The sequence below is a fragment of the Grammomys surdaster genome, unplaced genomic scaffold, assembly GCF_004785775.1.
Source record: "Grammomys surdaster isolate TR1022 unplaced genomic scaffold, NIH_TR_1.0 213, whole genome shotgun sequence".
Taxonomy (NCBI): domain Eukaryota; kingdom Metazoa; phylum Chordata; class Mammalia; order Rodentia; family Muridae; genus Grammomys; species Grammomys surdaster.
In genome coordinates, this window is record NW_021604658.1 from 200983 (window position 1) to 226895 (window position 25913).

At 49.3% G+C, this 25913-nt stretch overlaps 2 protein-coding genes across 3 annotated transcripts; one reads left to right on the top strand and one right to left on the bottom strand.

The window, feature by feature from the left end:
- On the top strand, positions 1-3140 carry CUNH17orf50 (chromosome unknown C17orf50 homolog). 2 transcript variants are annotated; one of them, XM_028772397.1, is made up of 4 exons: positions 1-13; positions 2209-2518; positions 2598-2843; positions 2944-2987. In XM_028772397.1, coding segments are annotated over exons 1-4 (570 nt in total). In that variant the 3' UTR covers positions 2945-2987. The 2 variants fall into 2 exon arrangements, with proteins under 2 accessions (XP_028628230.1, XP_028628231.1); XM_028772398.1 differs by having other exon boundaries at positions 2598-3140.
- Mmp28 (matrix metallopeptidase 28) lies at positions 2723-25913 on the bottom strand. Its single transcript, XM_028772399.1, has 8 exons — positions 25803-25913; positions 14623-14702; positions 14348-14535; positions 9248-9472; positions 6695-6937; positions 6112-6261; positions 5669-5836; positions 2723-4890 (listed from the first exon to the last, which is right to left on the bottom strand). Exons 1-8 carry the CDS (start codon positions 25911-25913, stop codon positions 4496-4498), a joined length of 1560 nt encoding a protein of 519 aa, XP_028628232.1. The 3' UTR covers positions 2723-4495.

Sequence of the window (25913 nt, forward strand, 5' to 3'; positions counted from 1 at the left end):
ATGGACAAACACGGTGAGTGGGGTTAGAAAGGGTGTGGACCAACCTTGAGCAACCAGCCCATCACCATGATGATGCTGGAAAATTTGAACTTTTCCTAGTAATCCATCCGTGTTTCTACAACCCCTTGGCTTTCTCCTCCTTAAATATTCCTGTCCTCCTCCATCAGTTCTCTTATCTTTGCTTGTTCCTCTTCAGACCTCTCTTGTCTCCTCTGGCCTGGATGTTAAGGCTCTTTTTTCGAGGGGAGAGGCAGGGTGGGCAGGGTGGCATTCAGGAGGCAGAGGAAGGTGATTCTCTGTGAGTTTGAAGCCACCCTGGTCTACATAATGAGTTACAAGATAGCCAGAACTATAAACAAACAATTAAGAAAATTCCACTCCCAAAACAAAAACAAAATTAGAGTGTAGGGGGTTTAGACGGGACTCAGATTGTAGCCCAGGCTGGTTTGGAACCTATTACATAACACAGGATGCTGGTCTGAGCTCTCAGCAATCCTCCTGCTGCAGCCTTTCTTGTGCTGAGATCATCAGCATGAGCCACCACCTATTTTTTTTACAGTGATTATTAAAGTCCCCTATCCTGTTGTAGGGAACATGCTACAAGACAGTCTGCACATGCCTCAGAACATCAGAACATGCATGGCTTCCCATCACTGACAACCAGCTTCAAGCCCTAGCCTCCCCTTCCAACCCCATCCCCTATTCCTCTTTTTCCCAAACCGTCTCCAGCAACTCTTTCCGGCTGGGTTAGGCCTGGCCTTCACTACCATCTGTTTCCCTGTGGCAAGGCCAAAAATCCGGCGGTTTCAGATACTCTTGGTCACATTTAGAGAGACCCCTCCACGGACCACCCCTTAACCCCCATGAAAAGAGCTGCCAGGATGAAGCGGCACCGTGAAAAAGCGAGTTGAGCCCATAGTGCCTAACAATCACTTGCTTTTCCTCTTGCTGTGACAAATCCCTGACAGAAGCAGCAGCTTAAAGAAGGAAACAGTTATTCTGGTTCACCATTGAGGGTCTCTTGTGATGGCAAAATCCTGGTGGCAATGCGAAAGGTCACATGGCATCTGCACTCAGGACACAGGGCATCTTGGTTTTCTCCTTTGCACTCAGCCCACAGGACGGTGTCATTTATATTCACAGTGGGTCTTCCCACATCACTTAAACCAACTCAGAAACTCCTTCTCACAAACTCTTAGGTGTTTTTTTGATCCTGTCAATTTGACGTATTAACCATCACAGTGTCCAACACACACACACACACAAACACACACACACACACACTTTGTTGTCCATTACTATTATTCTGCTCAATTTTCAACCTGGGAAACAGATGGATGGGTCTACAGAAATAGTCCTGGATCTTTCCAGGGCAGACCCCAAGCCCTCCACCCCCTTGCTCCCTTCCCTGTGTGCTAGATGAATACCTGCTGAGGGAATGATGGATACCTCCCAGAGAAGGCCTGCTTGTTTTCTGTGTCAGCTGAGGAACTTGCTTCAGGCCCTCATCTATTACTAGAAGTTGTGTGTGAGCTGACAGAAGTGTTAGGTAGAGGGGGTGGTATGGCTGAAATCCACTTACAATTGGTCAAGTCTGAGACCCGTTTCTGGTTTAATCATCTATGCCTGCCCACCCCACCTCCAGTGAAACTGGGCTTCCTGCCACCAGGGAAAATCACACTTAGAAACAAACATACTCAGGAGGCAAAGGCAAGAGGATCTTTGTGAGTTACAGACCAGCCTGGTCTATATAGTGAAAGCTTCTTCTTCAGCTAGAACAACATAGTGAGACTGTACCAATAATTAATAATTACTAATTCATTTTTATAAACAACCACTTATTGAAATAACAATTGGTTTACTAATGTTGGGTAACCCTCCTCCTTCCGGGTTGGCAATATATGTTCGTTGATTGCTTGCCCAACGCCAGCAGGAAACTGCTTTACCCAGATACTATCTGAAGTCAGCCTCACAGACACTCTTGAGGTAGATGCTACTTTTCCCGCTTCAGAGACGGAAAAATGGAACTTGATGGAAGCGAGGTGACTTGCTTGGAATCCTTAGCAAGGAAGCTCAGGAGGGTGGGAACTCGGCAACAGTCCGGGAATCTGGGACTCCAAAGCCCTTTGGCAGGTAGCAGCCGGCCGGCGGCATCTCCCCCACAGCAGCCAGGGTAGGGGGCTGCACTGACCCTGTCCCCGCCTACAGGCGTGAAGGCCCCTTTGTGGAGGAAGGAGGTAGAGGATCCCGAGGCCAGAGAGGAGGAGCTGGAGGACGATTCATCATCGTCCTCGTCGTCGTCGTCGGTAGAGGAGAGGTCGGACCCGGAGAGCGCGACGGAGACAGAGGAGGACTCCCGAGACGCGGATGAGCGTGAGGCCCGCTCGGTGTCCTACAGTCCGCTGCGCCAGGAGCCCAGCAGCCAGCAGGTGGCGCTGCTGCGACGCTCGGATAGCAGCTTCTGGGGCTGGCTCAGCCCGTTCGCTCTGCTGGGTGGCCTGGCGGCCCCCGCGGACAGGTGAGACGCAAAGGACCTGGGGCCGAGCCTTAGGGAGGAGGGCCGCCGGGCTCTGAGCACACATGTCCCCGGCCCGCAGGAAGCGGGGTGCCCCGGAGGAACCGTGCGTGTTGGAGACGCGGCGGCGGCCACCGCGCCGCGGGGGCTGTGCGCGCTGTGAGATCCTTTTCTGCAAGAAGTGCAAGACTCTGCACAGCCACCCGGCCTACGTGGAGCACTGTATTCTTGAGCACCCTGACCTGGGTAAGGCGGAGGCCGCCGGCAACTCTGAGCACATCCACTCCCAGCCTCTGCGCCCTCAATGCTCCAAACTCTTCTATCTGTAGTGAGTTCCACAGAACTGTCCCTTCAAGCCGCCATCCTTAGCGCCTCCTTCCGGTGAGAAGTCCCTCTGTCGGTTCACGGTTCCACCTGTTGTCTTGCAGAAACTAAGCACTCCTCCCCAGACAGTACCCAGCACGTGCAGCCCTCCTGACCCTCACGCCTTCAACACAGCCTTACCTGCATCGTTTTCAGGTCCTCTGGCCTCTATCCAGGCAATGGCCTGGAGAAAAATAGCCTCGGGGTTTCCTCAGCCCTCTTAATAAATTGCCTCTCTCCCTCTAACTCGGCAATAAAGTCTCCAATCAGAGTCGCTTGAGGTGGAACGGAGTGAAAAACATGAGACTCTCCTTTCTCTCCCGCTGGGTACAACCCAGACAGCAGGAGGCCAGCTGGGCGGTTCCTCCATGTTTTCCCTGAGACAGGGCAGCACAAAGCACTTGCATCCAAGGGCAGTCAAAGGCCATTCTGTCCACTGCACAGAGAAGAAAGGAGGGCACATGGCCAGCAATGCCTCTGGGGAACTGTGGGCTGCTCCCTTGCCCGATTCTCCCCGAGAGCTGGCTGTTGGTGGTCACTGTGTGTGTGTGTGTGTGTGTGTGTGTGTGTGTGTGTGTATTTGCAGAGACACTGGTAGATGGAGAGAGAGGAGTGAGGGCTGGAGATCCAGATGCTAAAATTAATACTGAGACAGGCTGAGACAAAAGGGGAAGGCAGGGAGCCGGTTCCTTCTCCAGGAATCCCAGCTATTCTTGGCTAGACAGCATGAGCTTCGGAATGCTGCTGCGTGTGTGGCCTGGAGAATGGGGCCATTGCAAGCAAACGGGCCTCACCCAACCTGCAGAGTGCTATGGCAGCTACATCCTGAGCGGACCCCCAAGGACCCTCTTCCATCTTCCTGATGCTCAAGGTGTCCATCTTGGAGGCAAATGGGGTGGAGAGGTTCTGCATTTTGAAGAGAGGTTCGCCCCAGTCTCTCCATGATAACCATATACAGCTGGCTGGCCCTGGGTTGAATGTAAGACCGTGGTCCTCGTGTCTCCAGCACCCAGTGCCCATGTGCTTCTATTGAGAAGGGTGGATGATTCTGCCCAGGGAAGGCTGCTACACCTCTAGGTTGACCAACTGGGGAGTGCTTTTTCATTCGCCCAGACAAAAAGTCAGTCCCAGGAGGAACACAGTCCCTTCTGCTTTGCCTCCTGATCCAACAGAGAGCATCTGACAGTGGGGATCCTTGAGATTTCACTACATCCCTGCTTGCTGAGGGTAGGAGGTGGGGCAAAGTCTCTGATGAAATAGCACTCGATTTCCCAAGAACTGAGCCTGAAAGGCACCGAAGGGGAGGGTCTTGCAGATAGTCTCCTGGCTCAGCTGAGTTTTGCATCTTCCCGGGACTCAGCACTATGGACTTACAGCATCTTCACTAGAACAGAATCTGCCTTCCCACATACACATACAAGTGGGAAGGAAAGAAGTCCTTGAGGGAAAAGGCTATAGGAACTCTAGTTCTCCTTCCACCGCAGAGAACAAATGCAGACTGATTTCCTGCTTGGAGTCCTTGCTGCTCAAGAGCTTCTTGAGAGGTTCAGGGCCTTCCTAGACAGACCCCACCCCTCAGGCGGCAGCAACCACGGTTCATTCAGTGATGGGGAGCCTTCAGAACAGGGCACCTCCTGAGTTGGCATTCCAACAGCCCATCCAGGACAGCTCGGTGGCCCAGCGGCCGGAGCTGGTCACCCGCAGTTTGGCTTGATCCAAGTGCCAATAGTGGTCATCTCTGAAGAAGATAATGGAGCCGTCCGGCCTTGGCAGGGCGCCGCTGACCTCCTCAGGGACCCCGGCCCAGTCTCGCAGGCTGCGGGGATAGTAGGGCTCCACTTGCATCCCTCCTCGAGCCAGCACATAGTAGCGGGAACCCTTGAAGAGAACTAGGCGGCGCAGAGGCGGGAAGAAGAGAGCTGCGTCCGGGTGTCGGGGTAGACCACCTGCCCGGCAGAGCTTTGCGAAGCCCCACACGGACTTCGTTCCCTGGAACCTCCAACAGCGATTCCCTGTGGGGCATTGAAAGCCAGAGTGAGGTGGAGGCGCTCACTCATTGGCTCTCCACTCCATCTCTGTCACCCTGGTCCCTACTCTTTCTAGTCGGAGCCCTAAACGGTATCCTTGGAGCCAGGTGTAGTCTAGACTTCACCCGGCAGGTGTCGACAGAGAGCGGAGGATGCAAATGACCCCAATCCCAGGCTGGGAAGGGTAGAAGGGTGCTGAGCTGAGAATGGGCATGAGAGGTGGAAATAGGATTTCCTGCCTGGGTGTAGAATGGAAGATTGGGAATGCTTGAACTTGTCTTCACTTCCCAATTACCAATAATTTCCCGAGGGCAAAGGTGGACACAAGGAACACAGCATTGGTTGAAGGAATGGATGTCGCTCAGAACAGTATTACCACGTGTCCAGTCCACCCTTCAGTCGCTACAAGTTATCCGGCTTCCTCATCACACCTGAGTACCACTTTCTCTATCCAAGAAATACAAGTTCCAAAAGCTAAGCGACAGGCCAAGTTCACACTGCCAGGATGGCAGGGCAGACACGGCCAGCCTTTCTGCTGGCTTCAGACTGGAGAGCAGTCTTCTCCCTACAGTCTCTACACAGGACACCCTGGACACTTGATCCCAATTCCATCTCTAAAAGGAGACTTTCTGGGCCACAAATTCAGCTTGAGGTTAGTCCCTGAATTCACCAGGGACTCATTGTTGGGGACCCTCCCCTCCTTTCTCTGCAGGCAGGACACCCACCCACCACATCTCAATCTCAGCTGACTCAGGGCTGGTACCTTTGAAGAAGTAGAAGTCTCCATCTTCCAAAGACACGGCAGCAGCCTCAATACTTGGGGGCAGTCCCGGCCATCTTTTCTGTACTGGATGAGGCTCTGAAACATTGCCATCAGCCGTGACTTCCCAAAAGTGACTCCCTTTGAAGATGTACAGTCGCCATTGCCCATCTGTCCCGAGACAAGCGACGTGAGAAGAGGCTATTGGCCTCCTGATGATTTTGGAGGTTTCCCAGACAAGCTGAAGGTAGAATGCAGGGGGTGGGGAGGGGCTGAGGGAAGCAGGAGTTCTTTGCTCAGCCTGAGCTCGCCCATCTCTGAGGAAAGCGTGTGATTTCAGATGTCTATATTCTAGATATCCCCCTCACACCTTGTAATTCAGCTCTAGACCCCTGGAGATGTGGAGGACGGAAGAAAGATACCAGGCATGGTTGGGACCATCTTACCTACAGTGATGGCATCAAAGGAAGAGTGGCAGTATTTAGGACCTCTGGTTTCCGAGCGACTGCTCTGGGAGTTGTGGGGGTCCCAGGCCTCAAAGTTAGTGAACACCTTTCCGGGGAGTTGGGTGGTTACTGAGCGCCCCAGAGGCTTTCCTTAAGATCGGGGTGGGGGGAGAGACAGAGAGAGACATTCATGGGTAGGAGCATATGGAGGGCTCAAGACCCTTCCTTCTGCTCCGCCTATGATCTGAGACAGGTGAAGGAAAGAGTAAGGGGTGTGTGCGGCCCCAGTTGTTGGTTTTATCCAAGAGCTCACTATCCCAGAAATCTCTCCCACTCAACAGCCCAGGAGTGATTTACTGAGATGAGAGCGGAGACCGAAGGGTTTTGAGCGAAGGACAGCGGTTTGCTCTTATGGATTGCTTGGAACTGATAGATAAAGCAGAGCCGCGGATATTCAGATTTCAAGGGAGTCTTAGGGGCTTTAGGACAAGGAAGGACTGAGCAAGGAACCGAGGAGGGGTGAGGGTGTGGGTATCCTATTTGAGAAGCCAGAGTCCGAAGACCCCAGGGGCTGGAGGCTCACCGTACAGGCTCTGCACCGCCAGCACATCGTCCCAGCTGAGCAAGGCGTCGCGGCCCAGCTTCTTGTAGTAGGGCGCCATGAGCGCACGTGGCGCGGGCGAGTGCGTGAGACCGAGCGTGTGGCCGATCTCGTGCGCCAGCACCACGAACAAGTTGCGCCCACGGCGGCTCAGAGACCAGCGCTCGTCTCCGTCGAAATGCGCTTCGCCCCGGCGGGGCAGGAAGGCGTGCGCCAGGGCGCCCCCTGAGTAAAAAGTGGAGGGTCAGGGGGAGCCAAGACCCGGAACTCCCTCCTGCAGGCATCGGCTCCCACGTTAGGGGTGTGGTCTACTAATTTCCGTCTCTGTAGAGTCTGATGGATGCAGGAGTGCGGGCAGGTGAGCAGATGACTCTTAAGAGGAAGTACACTGTAGATTTAGGGGCCAAACTGCCTTGGTTCCAGTACTAGATTTACTTTTTACTAGCTGTGTGATCTGAAAATGGGTATGATGATGAACTTTTTCCTTATAAGAATGAACGTGTGTTACACTTGGTTCTTAGGACATAGCCTAATCTAGGAATTATTAATGTTGGCTACCAATAGAAGAGGGATGGTAAGGCTTTCTGAGGCTTCCTGACCTGGGCACTTGGTGTGTTTCTGTTCAGGAATCTGCATATTTAACAGTGTGCTTCTATGTGTGGAATTGAAGGCCAGCAGGGGGCTACATTAGAGAGACTGGTTTTTGTTGTCTTAAGTGTGTGTCAAATGTGACTTGTGGGGATCAGAGGACAACCTGAGGGACTCCGTTCTCAACTTCAACCATGCGGATCCCAGGGACGAAACTTAGGTCCGCAGGCTTGGCAACAGGGACAAGACCCTTCACCCATACTCCTGAGTCATACCAGGGTCTTATTATGCTCTCTCTCTCTCTGTGTGTGTGTGTGTGTGCGTATGTGTGCAAGTGTGTGTGTAAATTCATGTATGTTGCATGTGTGCTCACCTATGCAGGCCAGAGGCTGATACTGGGATGTCTTGTCTCAGTAACTTTTCTAACTTAAACACACACACACCTGCCCCTTTTTAATCTTTTGAGACAGTGTCTTTTTGTAGCCCTGGGCTGCTTGGAGCCCTTAGATCTTTCTGTCCCTGCCTCTCAAGTGCTAAAATTAAAGGTAAGGGTCCCTACATCCCCCCCCATTAAATGATCTAATTTATTTTATTTATTGTATTTTGTCTGCATGTGTGTCTGTGTGTACCACGTGTGCCTGTTGCCCTCAGATGCCAAGAGAGGGTGTGGGACACCTGCAACTGCTGTTACAGTTATGAGCCGTTGTGGATGGTGAGAGCCAAAGTTGGGTTCTTCAGAGGAGCCACTGGCGCTCGTAAGCACCGAACCACCTCTCCAGCCCCCCCCCCCACTAGAATATCATTGTTACTATCAATTTCGAGACAGGGCCTCTCACTGAACCTGAAGCTTGCCATTCTGGCTAGATTGGCTGGCCAGTGAGCCCCCAAGGTTTTCCTGTCTCCATCCCCCAGTGCTGGGGTTACATTCGTGCTGAGAATCTGAGCCCAGGTCCTCACACTTGCACAGCACTGAGGCATCTCCCCAGTTTCATGGCCTCCGGGGTGCCAGGGTTACAGGCATGTGCTACCACGCCTGGCTGATGTATCTAGTTTTGTGTAAACATGTGTCTTCCCCTGCCAGGGCTCCTCTAGGCCCCTCTCCCTGTTCATCATAGGACTGAGCAGAGACAGTAAGCTCCTCAGTGATTGTCACAAGTACATCTGGGTCCCCACAGAAATAACTAGATGTGGCTTCTAGGTCCTGCCCCTCATATACACCTTCCACTGAGGCAAGTGACCCTGACAGAGGTTAGCAAACAGTACTGTGACAGTGTTAGCCTAGGAGCTCATCAAGAGCCCTTCCAGCATTGCCTTCTAGGAGCCCAGGTGGGCAGGGTCTGACAGGCAGGGGGAGCACTAGCTTTAGCCATCTCCAGCACTGCTCAGCCTGCTCAGCTCTCACTGAGGAGCACAAATAGCAGGTAGTCAGATTCTGAAGGCCAGTGCTGAGCAGAATGGAAGAATGGCTCACTTTGTAGAGGAAGCCTTCAGGCTGGGGACAAATGGACCTGGCTGTGGCTCTGATCTCTGAAGCACTTCTGTGAGTGTAGGGTAAAGACTCCTGACTATCAGGAGACAGGGGAGGAAGGGGCTGATGGAGGCCTCAGGGTATCTTGTGAAAATCTACTCTGAAGAACAACAGAAGCACAGGTCTGTCTAGAAGTAGGAATAGACAGGATTCCTGAATATTCTCGAGGAACCCAGCATACTCTAGAGCTAGCAAAGTGCTTTCCACACCAAATCTTATCTGGCTGTCCTTTCAGCCATGTGGTACACCTTGGGCAGGGCCTGCTGTTCCCGTTTTACAGATGAAGTGATAGAGGGTCCTTTGGAGGAGGAACTTGGTTTGGCTGTGCTTTCAAGAATAGAAACTCTACTGCCACCCCCAGGCTGCCTTTCCTAGGTGGGCACCTCTCTCGCTTGTGGAAGGAGGCTTCGTGACAGCACCTGGGCCATCGAAGGCATTGGCCAGCCCATCATTGTGGTCTCCTTGGAAGAAGGTGAGGCGGATGTCAGCAGGGCCTGTGGCTGGGGCCTCCCAGAACTCCAGCGCTGACACATTACTCCACAGCTGGAAGGCAGCACGTACGGCCCCTCGAACAGCTGGCTCCGGCAGGCGCTCAGGCCAGTTCACCAGGCGGTAGGAAAGATGCTGTTTGTACCATTTGTTACCTGTCACCCAGAAAGGCCATGTGAGTCATACGTGCTACGGAGGCTGGTCCCCACAGGCCCAGTAGGATGGGTTGGCCCTGCCCCAGGAGCCCTTGATCTGATAGGGAACACTCAGCTCTTGCCTTGGGCAGCCTCCCATTTGATAGGTGGAAAGATATGTCACTGTGGAAGCAAGCTCTCAGCCTGGGCAGACTACCCTTCCCCTGAAGACTCTCCAATTTATTGGTCTGGGAGGTCTGCTGTTAGAGATGATGTAGCTTCTTCCAGGAAAAGACCCCCCTTCAAGGATCAGTCCGAACCCCTGGTCTCCCGTCTTATTCTTCTCCACAGCCTAGGCTGCGTCTGAGGAAGCTATATGCCTCTTGCTGACTGACAATCACTCTGAAGCCCAACCTCAGTGTCTGGATGGAGAGACAATGAGGGTCACTGAGGTCACAGCTGTGCCTGCCTCAGGCGCTCCATCCACCCTCACAGTCTCCTGCCACCTCCCAGAGCCTCCACTCTGCACTTGCGAGAACCTAGGGCCCACAACTGGCCAACAACCAAAAACCCCATATATTCGAGGTCTTTCCTTAACCCCTTGACCTCCTCTCCAATTCCTTGGGGACTTTGGCGAGCTCTGAGTTGAAGATGAATAAGAACAAAGGGTGTGTTTTGTCACAGGCCCAAAATAAGTTTTCCATCTCTTCTTCCTTAAGTCGCTTTCCCTTTGGCTCAAACCTCAGATCCTCCCTGAGGGCTGGGACTCTGGCCTCTGCTACAGCCCTAGGTCATTCATTACACTGGACTCATCTGCTGTTTTGCTGGACAGCCAGGAGCAGAGTAGCCAGAAAGTCTGGCTTCTGGGTTTGTCAGGGATGGCCTCTGGGCCCCATACCTCAGAGTCTGAAATCCCAAATGGAAGCCTTAAAGCTTTCAGGCAAGATTCCAGGGGCCCAGACTTTGATGCCTGTGACCCCAGGGGAAGGCTCCTGCCCACAGCTGCAGAACAAGAGAGGAACTGAGCTGGACACCCCCTCCCTACACCCTCCCACACCCTCCCTGAACCCCCTCCAACCCCTGGCCCAGGACTCCTACTGTACCACATAGATAAGCAAGCAATCCTTTCCACAGAGATGCCAGGCCTATAAATCTGCTTAAACATCACTTGGTCCCGTCAAAGCTTAGCAAGGGCTGAGATTTCCCCAGATGGAAGGGAGGTTCCTTCTGGCCCTCTCTACCCATGGAGTAGAGGTGGGGTGTGCCCCCTCTACTCAAAGCAAGGCTTCTCCTTGAGCTTGTTTGGCCTGGCAACCACCCAACTACTGCCTCTCAGCCAGTGACCAGTCCTTAGGGAGTGAAGAGGGAATTATTTTAAAGGAGGGAGACAGGGAAGGTGGAGGCAAGGTTGGGGGTCCCGAGGTATCCACCCAGGCAAGTTCATTCTTTACTGAGAACACCCTGCTGCTGCTATAAGTCCTCCCAAGGCACAGAACAGCTGCACTAGCCTTTCTTACATCGTGTTGTGACTCTAAGACTCGTCCCAACCACTGTCACCAAACCAAATTGTTAACCCTCTAGCAAATGATGCCATCCCCCTCACCTCCCTACCAGAGCAGGAAAGAGGGAGGGTGGTTGGTAGTCATTTTAATGGCCAATGAAGGTGATAGGTCTCCAGAAAAGAATCCTCTGTAAAGTGTGGTGGGGGAAGGGTAGGGAGAATGAATAGGAACAGGAACTGGGGGAGGGGAGAAGAGTGCTTTCCTCAGGAGGGACCAGGAAGGAAGGAACTGCCTGCACGGGTAGGGGCAGCACTAGGCTGAAACCTTGTCCTCTTTGACTTTGGCCCCCAGGAGATGCTGCCTGTTGAGGCCCTATTCTCAAGTCCTGCCTGGGCAGGGCTGCTTTTCAAGATAATCCCAGGCTCTCAGCATGTGGTATTGCCTGCTAGGTCCTCTCTTCAGGGTCCCAAAGGGACCAGGGAAGAACAGGAGCTAAGGAGGCCAGGGATGGGAAAACTAGAAGTTTGGGGTAGGAAGGATAGTGGAGGCCTGACTCCCAGCAGGCAACTATTGATTGGAAGGGTTATAGGCAGAAATTGTAGTCCTGCACATGCAAGCCCCCAGGAATTGGTGGAATCTCTCTGAGCCTCAGTTTCCCCCCTCTGTACAGAAGCCTTATCTTTTAGAATGGCATCAGGAAACTGCCTGAAATGCAGTGAGGGCTTAGAAAACACCCACTTGCTTTGATTTCCTTTTCCAACTCTGATGTACCACCCCGCTCCTCAACCCACCAACTCTGTGGAGAAGAGGTAGACTTCCCAGCTCTACTGAACTAGAACATGCACAGAGAGGAGCAGGTGCTTGACCTGAGGTTCCAGATGCAGCACATATGAATACGGCATGCCCAGTAAAATTTGAACGTGAAAATATAAATACAGTCCCTTATTGTTCATCTGAGTTCAGTTTTAACTAGGCATCCTGCATTTCTCTGGCAATTAGGTATTCCAAACTGCTAGCTACAAATGCACTAGATCCTACCTTGGGGGCAGGAGAAGGTAAGACAGCCAGAAAGAAACATCCCCAGAACTCAGGCTCAAGAGTTTCTGGGCCTGCTCACTTCCCACTACATGCCTACAGGCCATCCAGAACTTGGTAGTCTGGGGGTGGGGGGTGGGGGGTTGGTGGAGGTGGGGGGGGTGAGGGGAGGGTTGGTGGAGGTGGATGACTCTCCTTTGCAATTCAGAAAGGACTGACCCTTGTGTGAGGGAGGAGGAGGGATCAGAACTGAGTGCTATGACTTGGTTGTGACAACTGATATTTGAGCCCCAAGCTTCGAGTTCCAGTGTCCTCTCTGCTCTGGCCTGTTGTGAGCCTGTGCCTCCCTATTTTTTTACTTTACTTTTCTTTCTATTTCCCAGGAACACAATGGGATGTCCACATCTGACACCAAGGATATCTTTACCCCAGGGCCACGACCCCAGAGTTGACTGTGAATGACTATGGTCATTCAGAACAGGGCAGTCGGGGTGAATGGACATGCAGATGCACCAGCAATGGACTAGCACATGCCTGGAAACAGTCACCCAACAGCTGCCCACAATCTCCTTCTACATTAGCCAAGACAAGAAAACATATTCTGTGTACAGCAAAAGGAGCTGGTAAAAACAGCACAGTTAAAAGTGTGCACGGGGGCCAGGCAGCGATGGCACACCTTTAATCCCAGCACTTGGGAGGCAGAGGCAGGTGGATTTCTGAGTTCGAGGCCAGCCTGGTCTACAGACTGAGTTCCAGGACAGCCAGGGCTACACAGAGAAGCCCTGTCTCAAAAAAAAAAAAAAAAAAAAAAAAAAGTATGCATGGGGGCTGGAGAGATGGCTCAGCAGTTAAGAGCACTGACTGGTTTTGCAGAGGTCCTGAGTTCAATTCCCAGCAACCACAACCATCTGTAATGAGATCTGATGCCTTCTTCTGGTGTGTCTGAAGACAGTTACAGTGTACTCATATGATATACATAAAGAAAAACATGCATGGTCCAAAGTGTACCCAATACAATCAATTATACTTGAAAACTTGACGGAAAAACCATATCTTGTGAGCAACCTTGAAAGCTGCAAAAACTGCTCAAAGAAAAACTGATTTAGTCAAAGCAACCATGATACTAAAATTCCACACAGTAAAACTTATTTGTGGAAAATAGACAGAAAAATCAAATCTTCATAAATCTTAAATGGCTAGCATTTGACCCTGGAATATTTGACTGGGGGATGCAGAAGAGTAAGAGAAGAAAAAAAGAAAGAGAGAAGGAGGAGGAAAAAAGTATCAGGAGGGAGAGGAAAAAATGGGAGGAGGGAAAGGAGGAGAAAAGCAAGGAGGAAGGAGAAGAGAGAAGGACTGCGACATAGGTCAGAGGCATCACTCATGGCTCTGGGTTCAAATACCCCTTGGAAAGGAAGTAGCAGGAAGGGAGAAGAGGAGAGAGAAAGAGAAGACAAAAACAGCTTCCAACAAGAGAAACTGGCTGGGCGGTGGTGGCGCACGCCTTTAAACCCAGCACTTGGGAGGCAGAGGCAGGCAGATTTCTGAGTTCGAGGCCAGCCTGGTCTACAGAGTGAGTTCCAGGACAGCCAGGGCTATACAGAGAAACCCTGTCTTGAAAAAAAAAAGAAAAAAAAAAGAAAGAAAGAAAGAAAGAGAGAGAGAAACTGGCCAGAGCACACAGTAGGCTGTGATGAAATGTTCAAAATAGGCAGATCCCCTGAGACAGAAAGCAGATTAGTGGTTGCCAGGGCAGGCAGCAGGGTACAGTGGAGAGCTAACTGTTTGTTAATGGGCACAGCATTTCTTCAGAGGATAATGAAAACGTTCTGGAAGGAGGGATTAGCTTGTGGTAATGGTTGGACAAGTCTACAAATATACTAAACCCCATTGAATTGGATACTTTAAATGGGTAGATTGTGTGGTAAAATAATAAAACTTTTTTTTAAAATGCTATGAACAAAATAAAACTCAGTGGGTCACATCTTGGTTAATAAGTGTTATGAAAAAAATAGACTCTTCTGGAAATAGCGGCAACAAGATATACCCAAAAACTACTGTCAACAGCTTAACTGCCCTGCACAGAAAACTGATCAGAGAATTGAGTGGCCTTGATGAGGTTTAATCTGGAGAATATATGTACAATGAAAACTCATCAATGCAGATAAAATTTAGAGTTAAATATCTGTATTCCTGATTAAGATCCTTGAGTCAAATAATCTGCCTCCAGGGAAGAGGGGCTTCTCCCAGAGTTTTGTCTCAGTTCAGCCACTTTTTTTTTTTTTTTTTTTTTTTTTTTTGGCCACAGGCCCTTCTGGACATGGAGAAATCCCAGCCTGGTTGATTTTAATGCACTCACCTGACTTTGCAAAGCGTTTCTTACGCCTCGTTTTGGCTCGGTGTCCAGCAAGCAGGGCACTGGTCCTCTCTGTCCAAGTTGCATGACTGTCAGTATCTGCAACCCCACAGCGTGGGCGTGTCATCTGGCGCAGTGTGGCCTGGTCCAGCACACCACTGATGGGCAACTGGGATACCCACTGGAACTCTCTGTCAGGAGGAAGTGAGAGAAAGGACTGCAGAGGAAGGGTCCGGGGGAGCTTGTATCTTGCACTCCCTCACATCCCTCCATCATACCTGATGGCGTTACTGAACTGATCGGAGGCTGGAGATTTGGAACCCTGCTCACTGAGGTATCCGTACTTCTCCAGGAATGCCTGGGGGAGAGAGGACCGTCAGCTCTTCTCATCATGCTGCACTGCACCCTTGTCTCCTCTTGTACAAGGGCCTGAGGCACATACATCCAGACCGGTTTCCCTTCCCTGTCCCAAGAATATTTGTAAATGACAGCAGAGAAAGTTCTGGCATTAAGGTCAGAAGGGCATCATCGATTAGCTGGAATGTCAAAGGCAAACTACTAAACATATCGAACATCCAGCTTTCGTATAATCTCCTGGCATTGTCGGAAACCTAGTGGGGTGCTCTGGACAGGGATGGTCTCTGGAGGTAGGCTGGTCTGGATTTGAATTCAAACTTTTAAGTTACTTCTCTAAGCTACATGTTTCTCAGCTACAGAGCAGTTGTTATTAAGAACTTACTCTTTTATGAGAACTGGTCACAAAAGCACTTAATGTGGCTTCTGTCACAGGAGAGGCACCCCACACTGAGTAGCTGGTGTACCTGTTTTGCACATAGACAGTATCCATGTGCATTGCATTTGCTTTGAAATATCTAAGTGCTCTAGGAGCTAACTGGGTCCTGGCTCTGCCCTGCCTGGTCTTGCACAAAGTTATCCATCTGATTTCAGCTTCTTTCTAATTCTCTTCTCCTAAAGGGCAAAGACGTTAAAGCCCTTTGACATAAAATATGCTTACTGATATAAAAATACGACTTTCAGGGGCTGGAGAGATGCCTCAGCATTAAGAGAACATATTGCTCTTGCAGAGGACCCGGGTTCTGTTCCCAGTGCCCACATGGTGGTCCAAAAACACCTATAACTCTAGTTCCAGGGGACCTGACACCCTCTTCTGACCTCTGTGGGATCCTGCAGGCATGTGGTGAACAGGCACGTGCATTCACATAAAAGAAATAAGTATTTTTTAGAAACCAAAAGCTGGCACACACCTTTAATCCCAGACCTCGGGAAGCAGAGGCAGGCAAGTCTCTGACTTTGAGGCCAGCCTGGTCTACAGAGCGTGTTCCAGGACAGCCAGGGCTACACAGAGAAATCCTGTCTCAAAAAACCAAGATAGATAAAGAAATAAATAATAAATAAAATAAAAAATAATAAAAAACCCCAACAAAACAAAGCAAGCGAAATATTCCCATCCATCTTCAGTAACCTCAACTGTCGGACTTCCATCAGACACATTCTGTAAGGAGCATCGTTCTGGACAGCAGACCACTTCCCAACCCAGCCTGGCTGTTTCTCTGATGGTTTATTTGTGTCTCAGCACCCTTGTTTTCATCTTTCCCTTTGTAATATATATATATCATTCTCACACAAATATTGGAGTAAAGGAGTCCTAGGGTCTCAGTCAGCGAGATTATGTGTTGCTCACCAGACTTGAAGATAAAGAATGTTTCTAACCTTGACTCTACTAGGTGACAGGACATTATTTCTTTGAGCTTTCGTTTCTGTTCTTTTTTTGTTTTGTTTTGTTTTGTTTTCCTACAATGTGAAAATAAGATGAACCTCACAGGCTCCTCAGGATGACAGACAATGCATACAGAGTGCGGTAGGACCTGCCTGTGATCCCAGTACTCAGGAAGATGAAGCTAGAGGGTCTTTGGCTCAAGACCAGCTTGGCATAGTGAGTTCAAAGCCACCCTGAGCCACACTGTAAAATGCTATCTTAAAAAATAAAATAATAAAGAAAGCAATGCACATCTGGCAGAGTGCCAGACACACTGTAAATGCCCAGGAAGTGCCAGTTTCACTAGTTCTCTTTAGCAGGGAAAATTAACTGTAGGCTTAGAACATAGCTCACCTGTACCTCCGTGCTCTGTTCAGGAACTGCTACCTGGCACTTGCCTCACTTCAGTGAGGCTCCAGCTCTCCTCCCTACCCCTTCCCTTTCCTTTGGTGTGGCTGGAAAGAGGAATTTACACTGAAGCCTTTTAGCTGGACCAGTGACTTCCAAGAGACCCGGACACAGGTCAGCTTGGCTGGCACTCCCTTGTTTCTCTTCCCACAAACCCTCCCAGACTTTATCAGGGAGTTGGCTGAAGTTCTGGGACAGGGGGGAGGAGGGGAAGTTGTGTGGTGGGGCCCTTGTTTCCTGGCTGGGCTGCATTGCTTGGTACTCTGGCAACAAGTTGGGGCAGAGGCGGGTTCAGAGGTCGTTAGAGGGTGGAAACGCTGGCCTCTGTAGTGGTTCTGCAGAGCTGAATTCCCATTAAGGAGAAAGAACACACGCCCAGGACACCAGCCAAGCCGAGGCACCAGAGAATGAGAAAAAGGCATTTTAAGAATTTGACATTTTATATTTCCATAACAGCACTGGAATATTATAATGGAGATCATCTAGATTTATGGACTTCATGCTTATGCATAACAACACATATTTAGACATTTAAAATGACATACAGGAAGGGGCCCCTTGCTACTGCTAGTACTCTGAAGTTCTGGGCAGTAGAGGAGAGAGGAGGTAGGCTCCTGCCCCTGGAACTGTCCTAACCTTCTTTGCTATTTTTCTGTGCCTCAGTCTCTCTGCCCAGATTAGAGAAATGCCCAACCTTGCAAAGGAGAAAGATCGGCAGTAAGGTGAGTAGATAACTGCTTGACAGTGGGGAACGAAGGAATCTCACAAGACCCAGACTGCTGGATGAACACTGGGCCTCACTCATGCCCCTTTGGGTTGGAATCTCTCTTCCTGGCTTCCATTTTCTGACTTGTGTCTTTGGGACTCTGTCCAGGGTTATCTCTTCCCCTGCTTTCTGAAGGTGGTGCCAGGCAGCTCCTCCCTGCCTAGAACTCCAAGCAACTGGCTGTCTCTCTCTCCTGGTCTCTGCTTGCCTGTTCTCTCTCCTAGGGAGCCCAAGGCTAGATCTAAAGGGAAAGGAAGCTGAGGGCCTTACCCTTTAGGTGATTCACCCTGTTTTAGCCTAAAAACTTGTGCCAACATGCCCGGCCCATCTTATGTAAGGATGGTGCCACTTTACTGGGGAGTCATTTCTGAATGTTCCTGGGAGTGGCAGTGGTACCTGGGTAAAATGAGCATGCTCACAGGCTGGGTGGGACTGCCACTCTAGAGGATGTCCAGTATGGGTCCCTACTTGTCACGAAAGGGTGTATGTCTAGCTCAGCCTGTTCGGAAAGGGAAATTCTGGCCATTTCTGAGCATAATAATGAGGCAGAGTCAAGAACTGAGCCACTGGACTGAGAGTCGGTGAGTCCCTGCTGCTACCGTGTCCTCAGGTCTGTTATTTTCTGGACCTCAGATTCCTCTTATAAACATGGTACTGGATTAGAGCCGGAGATCTCACCCAGCCTTAGCTGTCATTGCAGATAAACGGCCAGTGTGTATACTCTGATAGAAGTGCCTAACCACTCTGCCCCAGTAGACATCAGGTGGGGGACCACTACCTGACTGCCCTCACCACACATTTGAGTAAAATGCTCTGGGAAAGCTCCAGGGAAGTCATCCCACTAAAAACAATATTTTAACATCTGTGGTTACAGGGCTTTATTGGCAGCTGGGACCTTTGCCAGGCCACTCTAGTCATCAGCCTCTTAAACACTCTCTGCATCAATTTCTGAAGCAAAAATAAGCCAAAGAGGCTGGCAAGATGTCCTAGCAAGTAGACACTCACCACCGAACCTGACAACCTGAGTCTGATCCTCAGGACCCATGTAGTGGAGAGAGACTCCAGCAGGCTATCCTTTGACCTCCACGGGTGCATAGTATCACAATGGCACAAACACACATGCACACACACGAGAGTACACAAACACACACACACACACACAGCACTTAAAAATGCAAAATGACAGATTCGTGCAGAAGCCATGTTGGCTTACTCATGCACTAGGCCACCTACCTTTCTTCCTCTTGTCATTTCCTTCTCTTTTTTCCTTTTCTGTTTTTTTTTTTGGGGGGGGGTTCTCGAGGTGCTGGTTGGCCTGGAACTTGTAGCAATCTTCCTGCCTCTATCTCCTGCATATTCTACTTCATGGTTTCTGTGTCCACACAGCCACACGGTGAGTTCCACTTATCCCTCAAGTGTACCTCTAGCTACTAGCCGAGCTAAGATATAAGGGACATCAGCTAGTGTCCTGCCTTGATCTATGTAAAGAAGGTCTCTGGTGACCAGGAGCACAAGCAGTCCTTCAAATCTGTGGAGCTTTCTAGATGTTATGCCTTCTTTGAACCTTATACCACCTTGCAGGAAGATAGCAAGCGCAGGTGAACTTACTCCCATGTTAAAGGACAGTCGGGGAGCAGGCATCATGTTGAAGTGACTCTACCTAATGAGGGGTAGAACCAGTAGTTGAATCCAGACCCCATGGGAACTAGCCCAGGGGTTTTGTTGACATCTGCATTAGTGATTCCTCAGCTTTTATGTGGGGGTATGGAAGGATGAGGTAAGCAGCTCTCCCAACCTGGACCTGGCAGTAGTGGCTCTCAGATATACCAGAGGTGAAGCTGGGGTTTTCTTCTGCAGGAAGTCGGGTAGACAGGAGAAGCTGCTTGGACAGTGGACTCCAGTGTTGTCAGATGGAGCCCAGGCACACCCTAACAGATCATTTGACAAGCCACAGGTTCCCAACAGTACTGGGCTGTGGACTTCAAAAACTCCAACGTCTGTTTCCAGAATACTCTACTTCCCTGGCTCCGGGGGAGAGGGGTCAGCCCAGCCCTTCCCCTGTGGATTGGACCTACGCCTTTTCCTCCTATCTGTCTGATTCCTCTCCTTGACCCAGTTCTGCCGTTCACAAGGATTTGTCCAGGTGTAGCCTAGATAACACCTGAAGTATTCTTTCTTTTTGTCCTTAGGCAAGATGGAAATTATTGTCTGGCTAATCTCCAACAAGATTCAATCTATTTTTTTATATTTTTATTTATTTATTTATTTTGGTTTTTCGAGACAGGGTTTCTCTGTATAGTCCTGGCTGTCCTGGAACTCACTCTGTAGACCAGGCTGGCCTCGAACTCAGAAATCCGCCTGCCTCTGCCTCCCAAGTGCTGGGTTTAAAGGCGTGCGCCACCACCGCCCGGCTTAACAATTTTTTTTTTACAAGACTCAATCTTATTCCATCCCTTTCCTTAGGGAGGAAGTCTGACTGTAGCCAGGCAGGCCTTGAACTATAGGTCCTCTTGCCTAAGCCCCAAAGGGTTGGGATTACAGTCTTTCTAATGCAGAATTGCCTTTTGTGTGGACATGGTCCTTACTAGGTTTTCAGGGCTAAATTCGGGGTGCCAGATAATGCCCTAGCCATGACTAAGTTAACGGGGAAGCTCAGCAGACTCTCCTCACTGGGGTCCTGCTTCCATTCCACAGCTTTTAGATTTTTTTGTTCTCAAGCTGGGTTGGTAACTGCTTTCCCACCGACTTATGGTCCTCTGTGATCTTTCTGGTATTTCTATTTACCCTTTATTTGTGAGTCACTATGCTGAGCTCTTGGGAATGGCTTCCACGCCCAGGCTTCTAGCTTCTGAGTCACAAAAGTCAAATGAATGGCTCTGGGGTATGAGAAAGACACTCCATCTTGGCGTCAACACTCTACAGAAGCCTAAGGAAGTCTCCGGAGAAATAAACAGTCTAGCTTCTTGTACCTCACACTGGGAGTTGCTGTGCAGATATGGGGAGGTCACTGTGTGGAAGGCAGGTCATGGGACCACTTAGTAGCCTGGTTGTTGTAAAAAGATCCAAACAAAGCTAAGGGTAGATAGATCCCTTGGGAGAGTTTGTTGCCCAACATAGGACAGAACCTGGCTGGAGTGGGGGCCAGGGCGGTGATGTCATTCATTAACTCTGTCTTGCAGCTCAGCGCTGGGGGCCCTTTCTACTTAGGAGTATTGTGCGTAGCTCCAGTTTTCCTAACTGGACAACAATGAACTTGTTCATAACATTTTGAAAGCAGTAAATCTCCTCCCAGACAAAGCCCACTCTGGAAATCCCTTAACTTTATCCCTCTGTGTGCACACAGGGAAACAGACACAGGCACATTGGATATATGAACGGATGTGACAGACACATTCAGGTGGACCTGATCTACAATCCCAGCTCTGGGGAGGCTAAAGCAGGAGGATCACAAGCTTGAGGCCAGCTTGGGTTACAAAGCAAGACCCTGTCTCAATAAGAACGAAACAAAACCTCCAAGTTAAACAAAAACTATAGATATGGCTGCACAGGGCAGGTGCTTGTACACATACACACACACAGAGACACACACACACACATGGGGGGGGCACAGCTACACAGCATGGACAAACACTAAAGCCAAACATTTTATCTGGAGAGACTCTTAGATGTCATTCAAACCTTTTACCTCCTGATTTTACTGCAGCCCAGAGAAGAGAAGGAATTAGCCCATGATCACATAGCCTATTTCATCCTTTCTTTCCTTCTACCTCCTGTTTCTTTCCTAGCGTCTCTAGAATAGAAGTCTAGATCAATGATCCAAACTCCTTCTCCTTAGCCTGGCCATGGACTTGTACACCTTTAATCCCAGCGTTTAAGAGGCAGAGACAGGTAGATCTCTATGAGTTCATGGCCAGCCTGTTCTATAGAGCAAGGTCCAAGATATGAGGACTACATTGAAAGATCCAGCCTCATTCCCCCCAAAACCCCCACTTTCTTGTGCACTGTAGGCATTTAGACCTTTACATTTCACTAAATAAATATTGCTTTAGCTATATCCCTAAATGTTGCTGTGTAAAGTGTTTTCCGATTTTTCTTGTGAGCCCAATGACTTGTGAGTAATTCAAAAGTATGTTGTTGAATTTCTAAATATTTACAGCGTTGTTGTATATCTTATTACTGACTCCTGATTTAGGTATGTTTTAGTCAGAAGGCATAACCCTCAAAGCTCCTGCTTAGAAACATATTTGGACTTACTTTACAACCCAGGGTATGGCTATCTTGGTAAATAATTCACAGGCACTTGAAAAGAATGCATATTCTGGGATTCTCAGGCAACGGGGTGTTTGTCCATCAATATCAACTAGGTCAACACAGTTGACATGCTGCTCAAATCTTCTTCAACCTTAACTATTTTTTTTAAATTTATTATTTGTTAATGTGCATGAGTGCATATGTGTGTGTGTGCGCGCGCGCAAGCGTGCACATATGTGTGTACATGTGCCACAGCATGCATGTGTGGAGGTCAGAAAACAACTTTCTAAGTTTGTTTACTTCCACTGGGAATCCTGGGGGTTTAACTGAGGTAGTCAGGCAGTTGATCTTGCTCAGCAAGCGCCTTTACCTGCTGAGCGAGCTCAACACCACCCTGGTGTCTGTGCTGGAGAGAAAACCCAGGACCCAGGACCTTCCGCACGTCAGACAAGAACTTTACCCCTGCTTAAAACCCCAGCTGGTTTTGGTATTTATTTATTTATTTATTTATTTATTTATTTATTTATTTAATCTTTTGAGACTTTATTTGAGAGGTCTCTTGTAGCTTTGGCAGTCCTCAAACTTGCTATGTAGCCTTGAACTCAGAGAGATAAGCATGCCTCTGCCTCTTGAGTGCTGAGAATAAAGTTTCATGCCACCAGGAGACCATGAGTTATTGTTGTTGTTGTTGTTGTTTTGACAGGGTTTCTCTGTGTAGCCCTGGCTGTCCTGGAACTCACTCTGTAGACCAGGCTAGCCTTGAACTAAGAAATCCACCTGCCTCTGCCTCCCAAGTGCTGGGATTAAAGGCAGGTGCAGCCACTGCACTGTGGGTTGTTATTTTTAATGTATATTTATTCTGCTCTTTGTTTTGTTTTGGGTTTGATTTTTTGAAACAGGGTTTCTCTGTGTAGTCCTGGCTGCCCTGGACTCTCTCTGTAGACAAGGCTAGCCCTGAATCCAGAGGTCTGCCTGTCTCTGCCTCCTAAGTGCTGGGATTAAATGTGTGTGCCACTGTGGCTGGCTTTGTTCTGCTCTTTATTGGGTTAGAAATGTTCAAACTCTCCAAGTCTCCACAAATACCACATTTTAGGCGGGGAATCCTGGTTTATGCCTGTGGTCCCAGCCTTGAGGAGACTAAGGCAGAAGGCTCACCACAAGTCTGAGGCCTAGCTGAGCTTCAGAGTGAATCTGAAGGGAGCTTGGAGCTACAGAGTGAGACTTTTGTCTTAAAACAAACACACACACACACACACACACACACACACACACACACACACACACGCGCTCAATTCTCACCTCCAAAAGAAAAGAAATCTCACCACATCTTATATGATTTCATTTCTACAGACTGTTCAGAATATGTAAACATGCAGAAGCAGATCTTTGCGAGACTTGGTTTGGTTCTGGGCATACGTATCACTTCCTTAACTCATCTCAGTGCATCCTTAGCCTATTTTAGTCCACTTACAGTTACTATTACACCAGTATAACACTTCCCACTTGACACATTCCGTTTTCTGCTTCACACCAGACGCTTCCAATTCAGTAATCTATTACTGCACGGCGCGCATAATTTCCTTTCCTGCCCTGCCTCCCTCATTTCTTGTTCTATTGCCAAACATCTTGGATGCGGCGTTACAGAGTCCAGTGTACTGGTTATTTAGTCAGTTGTCTTCTAAGGAAATTCCAGTAAGGGACAACACATTCTATGTCCCCCAATTTCTAAGCTTTGGTCTCACTAGGACCTTCTTCACCACTAACACACGGTATCACTGTAGGCTCGCATGGATGCCTGGGGAACTCAACTTTTGTCTACTTTGTCTAGGCTGGACCTCTAACATCTTCCAGATCTACTCGGTTTCCCAATCTTTGTTTTCCGTCTCCAGTCATACACCAGTTGTCCTCTGGTAAGCCCCGCATTGTCTAAACTTGCACATGCCAGGGAAGTCCTCAGGCAAAGGTCGACAGTGAACCCCCATACAGACTTACAGCACCCCCTTGAGCCTAGTTCAATTCCTGGTGACACTGCTCTGCTCACTCCAGATGCTTCAGCAGCTCTAAACGCTGGATTCTGCCACCTCAGTTCAGCTGGACTCTGGGCTCGGCCTTTGCTCTACTTCCCTGCACTGCACTCATGGAACTGTGTCCAAGCCAAGAACCGGACTGGTGGGCTCACCCTCCGAGCTCCCATTCTGTGAGGGCTGTATTTCCCTCGGTGACCCAGTACTCCAGTTGAGAGCCAGAGTGGGAGACAATATCCCCAAACATTTTCGAGTTGGAGAAAAGCTGTCCTGGTGTGCCTTATCTGAAAATTTGATCTATAGTATCTGTGAACTTAATAAAGTATTGCTTTATTTCACCAAATCTTAGAGGGTGAGTCTGTTTTGTTTTGTTTTAGTTTGGTTTCACTTGATACAGGACTTCTTGTATCCCAGGCTGGTCTCGAATTCACTATGTTGCCAAGGATGACCTTGAATTTCTGATCCTCCAGCTTAGACCTCCTAAATGCTGGGATTACAGGTGTGTGTCATGTGCCTGATTTTTATGAGACATAATTTGTCATAGACATAGTTACTGCAACAGTATAAGGAGCTGCAAGCCCTCTGCTAACTGTTGGTCAATGCCGGAAAAAAAAAAAAAGCATTGTCTCACAAGTTTTGTTTTGTGTTGTTGTTGGACAGCCAGACTCCTGGCCAGGAGCTCCAGAGCTGAAGCTCGGTGCTCTAAGATAACAACACAGAGAATTCTAACATCAACAGCATTGAGAACAACTTCTTCATACAGATTTCTTTCTATATACTGGGTACTGGGCTGAGTGTTTAAGATACACAACTATACATCAATCTTGAGAAACAGGCATTATGGGTGCCTACTGGTTAAGTGACTTATCCTGGTGTACATGCAGGTCTGGAAGCCCATGTAAGCAATAGACATATTAACCACGCACAGAAACACAGATAGACTCACACACACAGCTGTGTTCTTGCACAGATACACAGAGATGCACACTATACATTTCCAGAGCATGTATACCTTTAAAACATTTTTTTTATGCCCAGAGCTTAAAATCTCCTTTCCCCCAATTTATGTTAAACAGATCAAAAGGAACTCAATCTGCTAGATATTAAGTTTCCCAAGCATACCCCAAGATGAAATTCTCACCATCTGGGGCCACCACAGGCATGGGCAGCAGAGATACTGTCTCTGTTCCTCTGCCAGGGATTGCCTAAGGGGAGAAGGGGGTGGGACTCATAGCAAGACTTGGCTTTGTAGGCAGAAGCCTTCTCCTGGGACCTTACTACTCTTGATGCTGTAAGAGTAAATCCAGAGAGACAATCGAATCCTTCTATGTGAAAGGGGAGAGTTGCCTCCTCTATTGCAAAGGGAAGACCTGAATGAGTCGGAGAGGATTACCTGTTGAGACAAGATATTCCCAGCAGTGATGGGAACTAGTGAAAATGGAAGAAACAGGGCAGGGGGGCAAGTTCAGGCACAGAAGCTGGACTCAAATGTTGAAAGCTTATTCCCACCTCTTCTTACAATAGTGGAGACCTAGGCCCTACTCTTGAGAAAAGAAACGGATACTTCTTGGTGTGTGTGTATGTGTGTGTGTGTGCGCGCGCGTGCCCTCCCGTGAAATTGTTGCTAGTACAATCACAAAGTGGAAAACGTACCCCTTACACCAATCCTACTTCACCTCACAAAGGTCCATGCTACCCGCGCCAAGCAGAACTGAGGAAAATGAAATGAGAAATCTTTTGAGCTTTACCCCTGTCTCTTCTCCTTTTCTCACTTTTGGTCCAAAATTCTAGTTAAAGCTCCCTGATACTCGCCTCCGCAGACTGTCCTTGAGTGACAGATTAAACTATTTTTAAGCAGTTTAAAAGGCTTGCTTTCAGTAAGCAAGAAAGCACAAGCCAGGAGGCCACATTCACTCTGTTCAGTCAGCAGTACCCTGTGCACTGCGCTCAAGGTGTGGGGGCATTTGATGGGTGAGCAGCTAGTCACCCCAGCTTAGCGGTGAAGGTGGGGTTCTCTCTTGGCTCTAGCCTTCCTGTCCTGTCTGGTAGCTGTGTCCTGACCCTGCTAGTCAATGAGGGATTCCAGGCCTGTGTGGTCCCAACAGCTCTGGCTTAGGGAGTAACCCTGTCCCGTCTCTGTCTTTGTAAGCTGTCAGGGCAAAGGGACACAGCTGGTCGCTCAGAGGGGACCGCGGGTGACGTCCCCCTCTCCGCCAGGCACACCCCGTTTACCTCTGCCTCCTGGCGCAGCTCCGGGTGTCCGTGCTGGGTGGGCTGTGCGTCCTGGCAGCCCCATAGCAGTAGCGGCAGGGCGCGCAGCAGGAGGCTCACGCCAGCCACCAT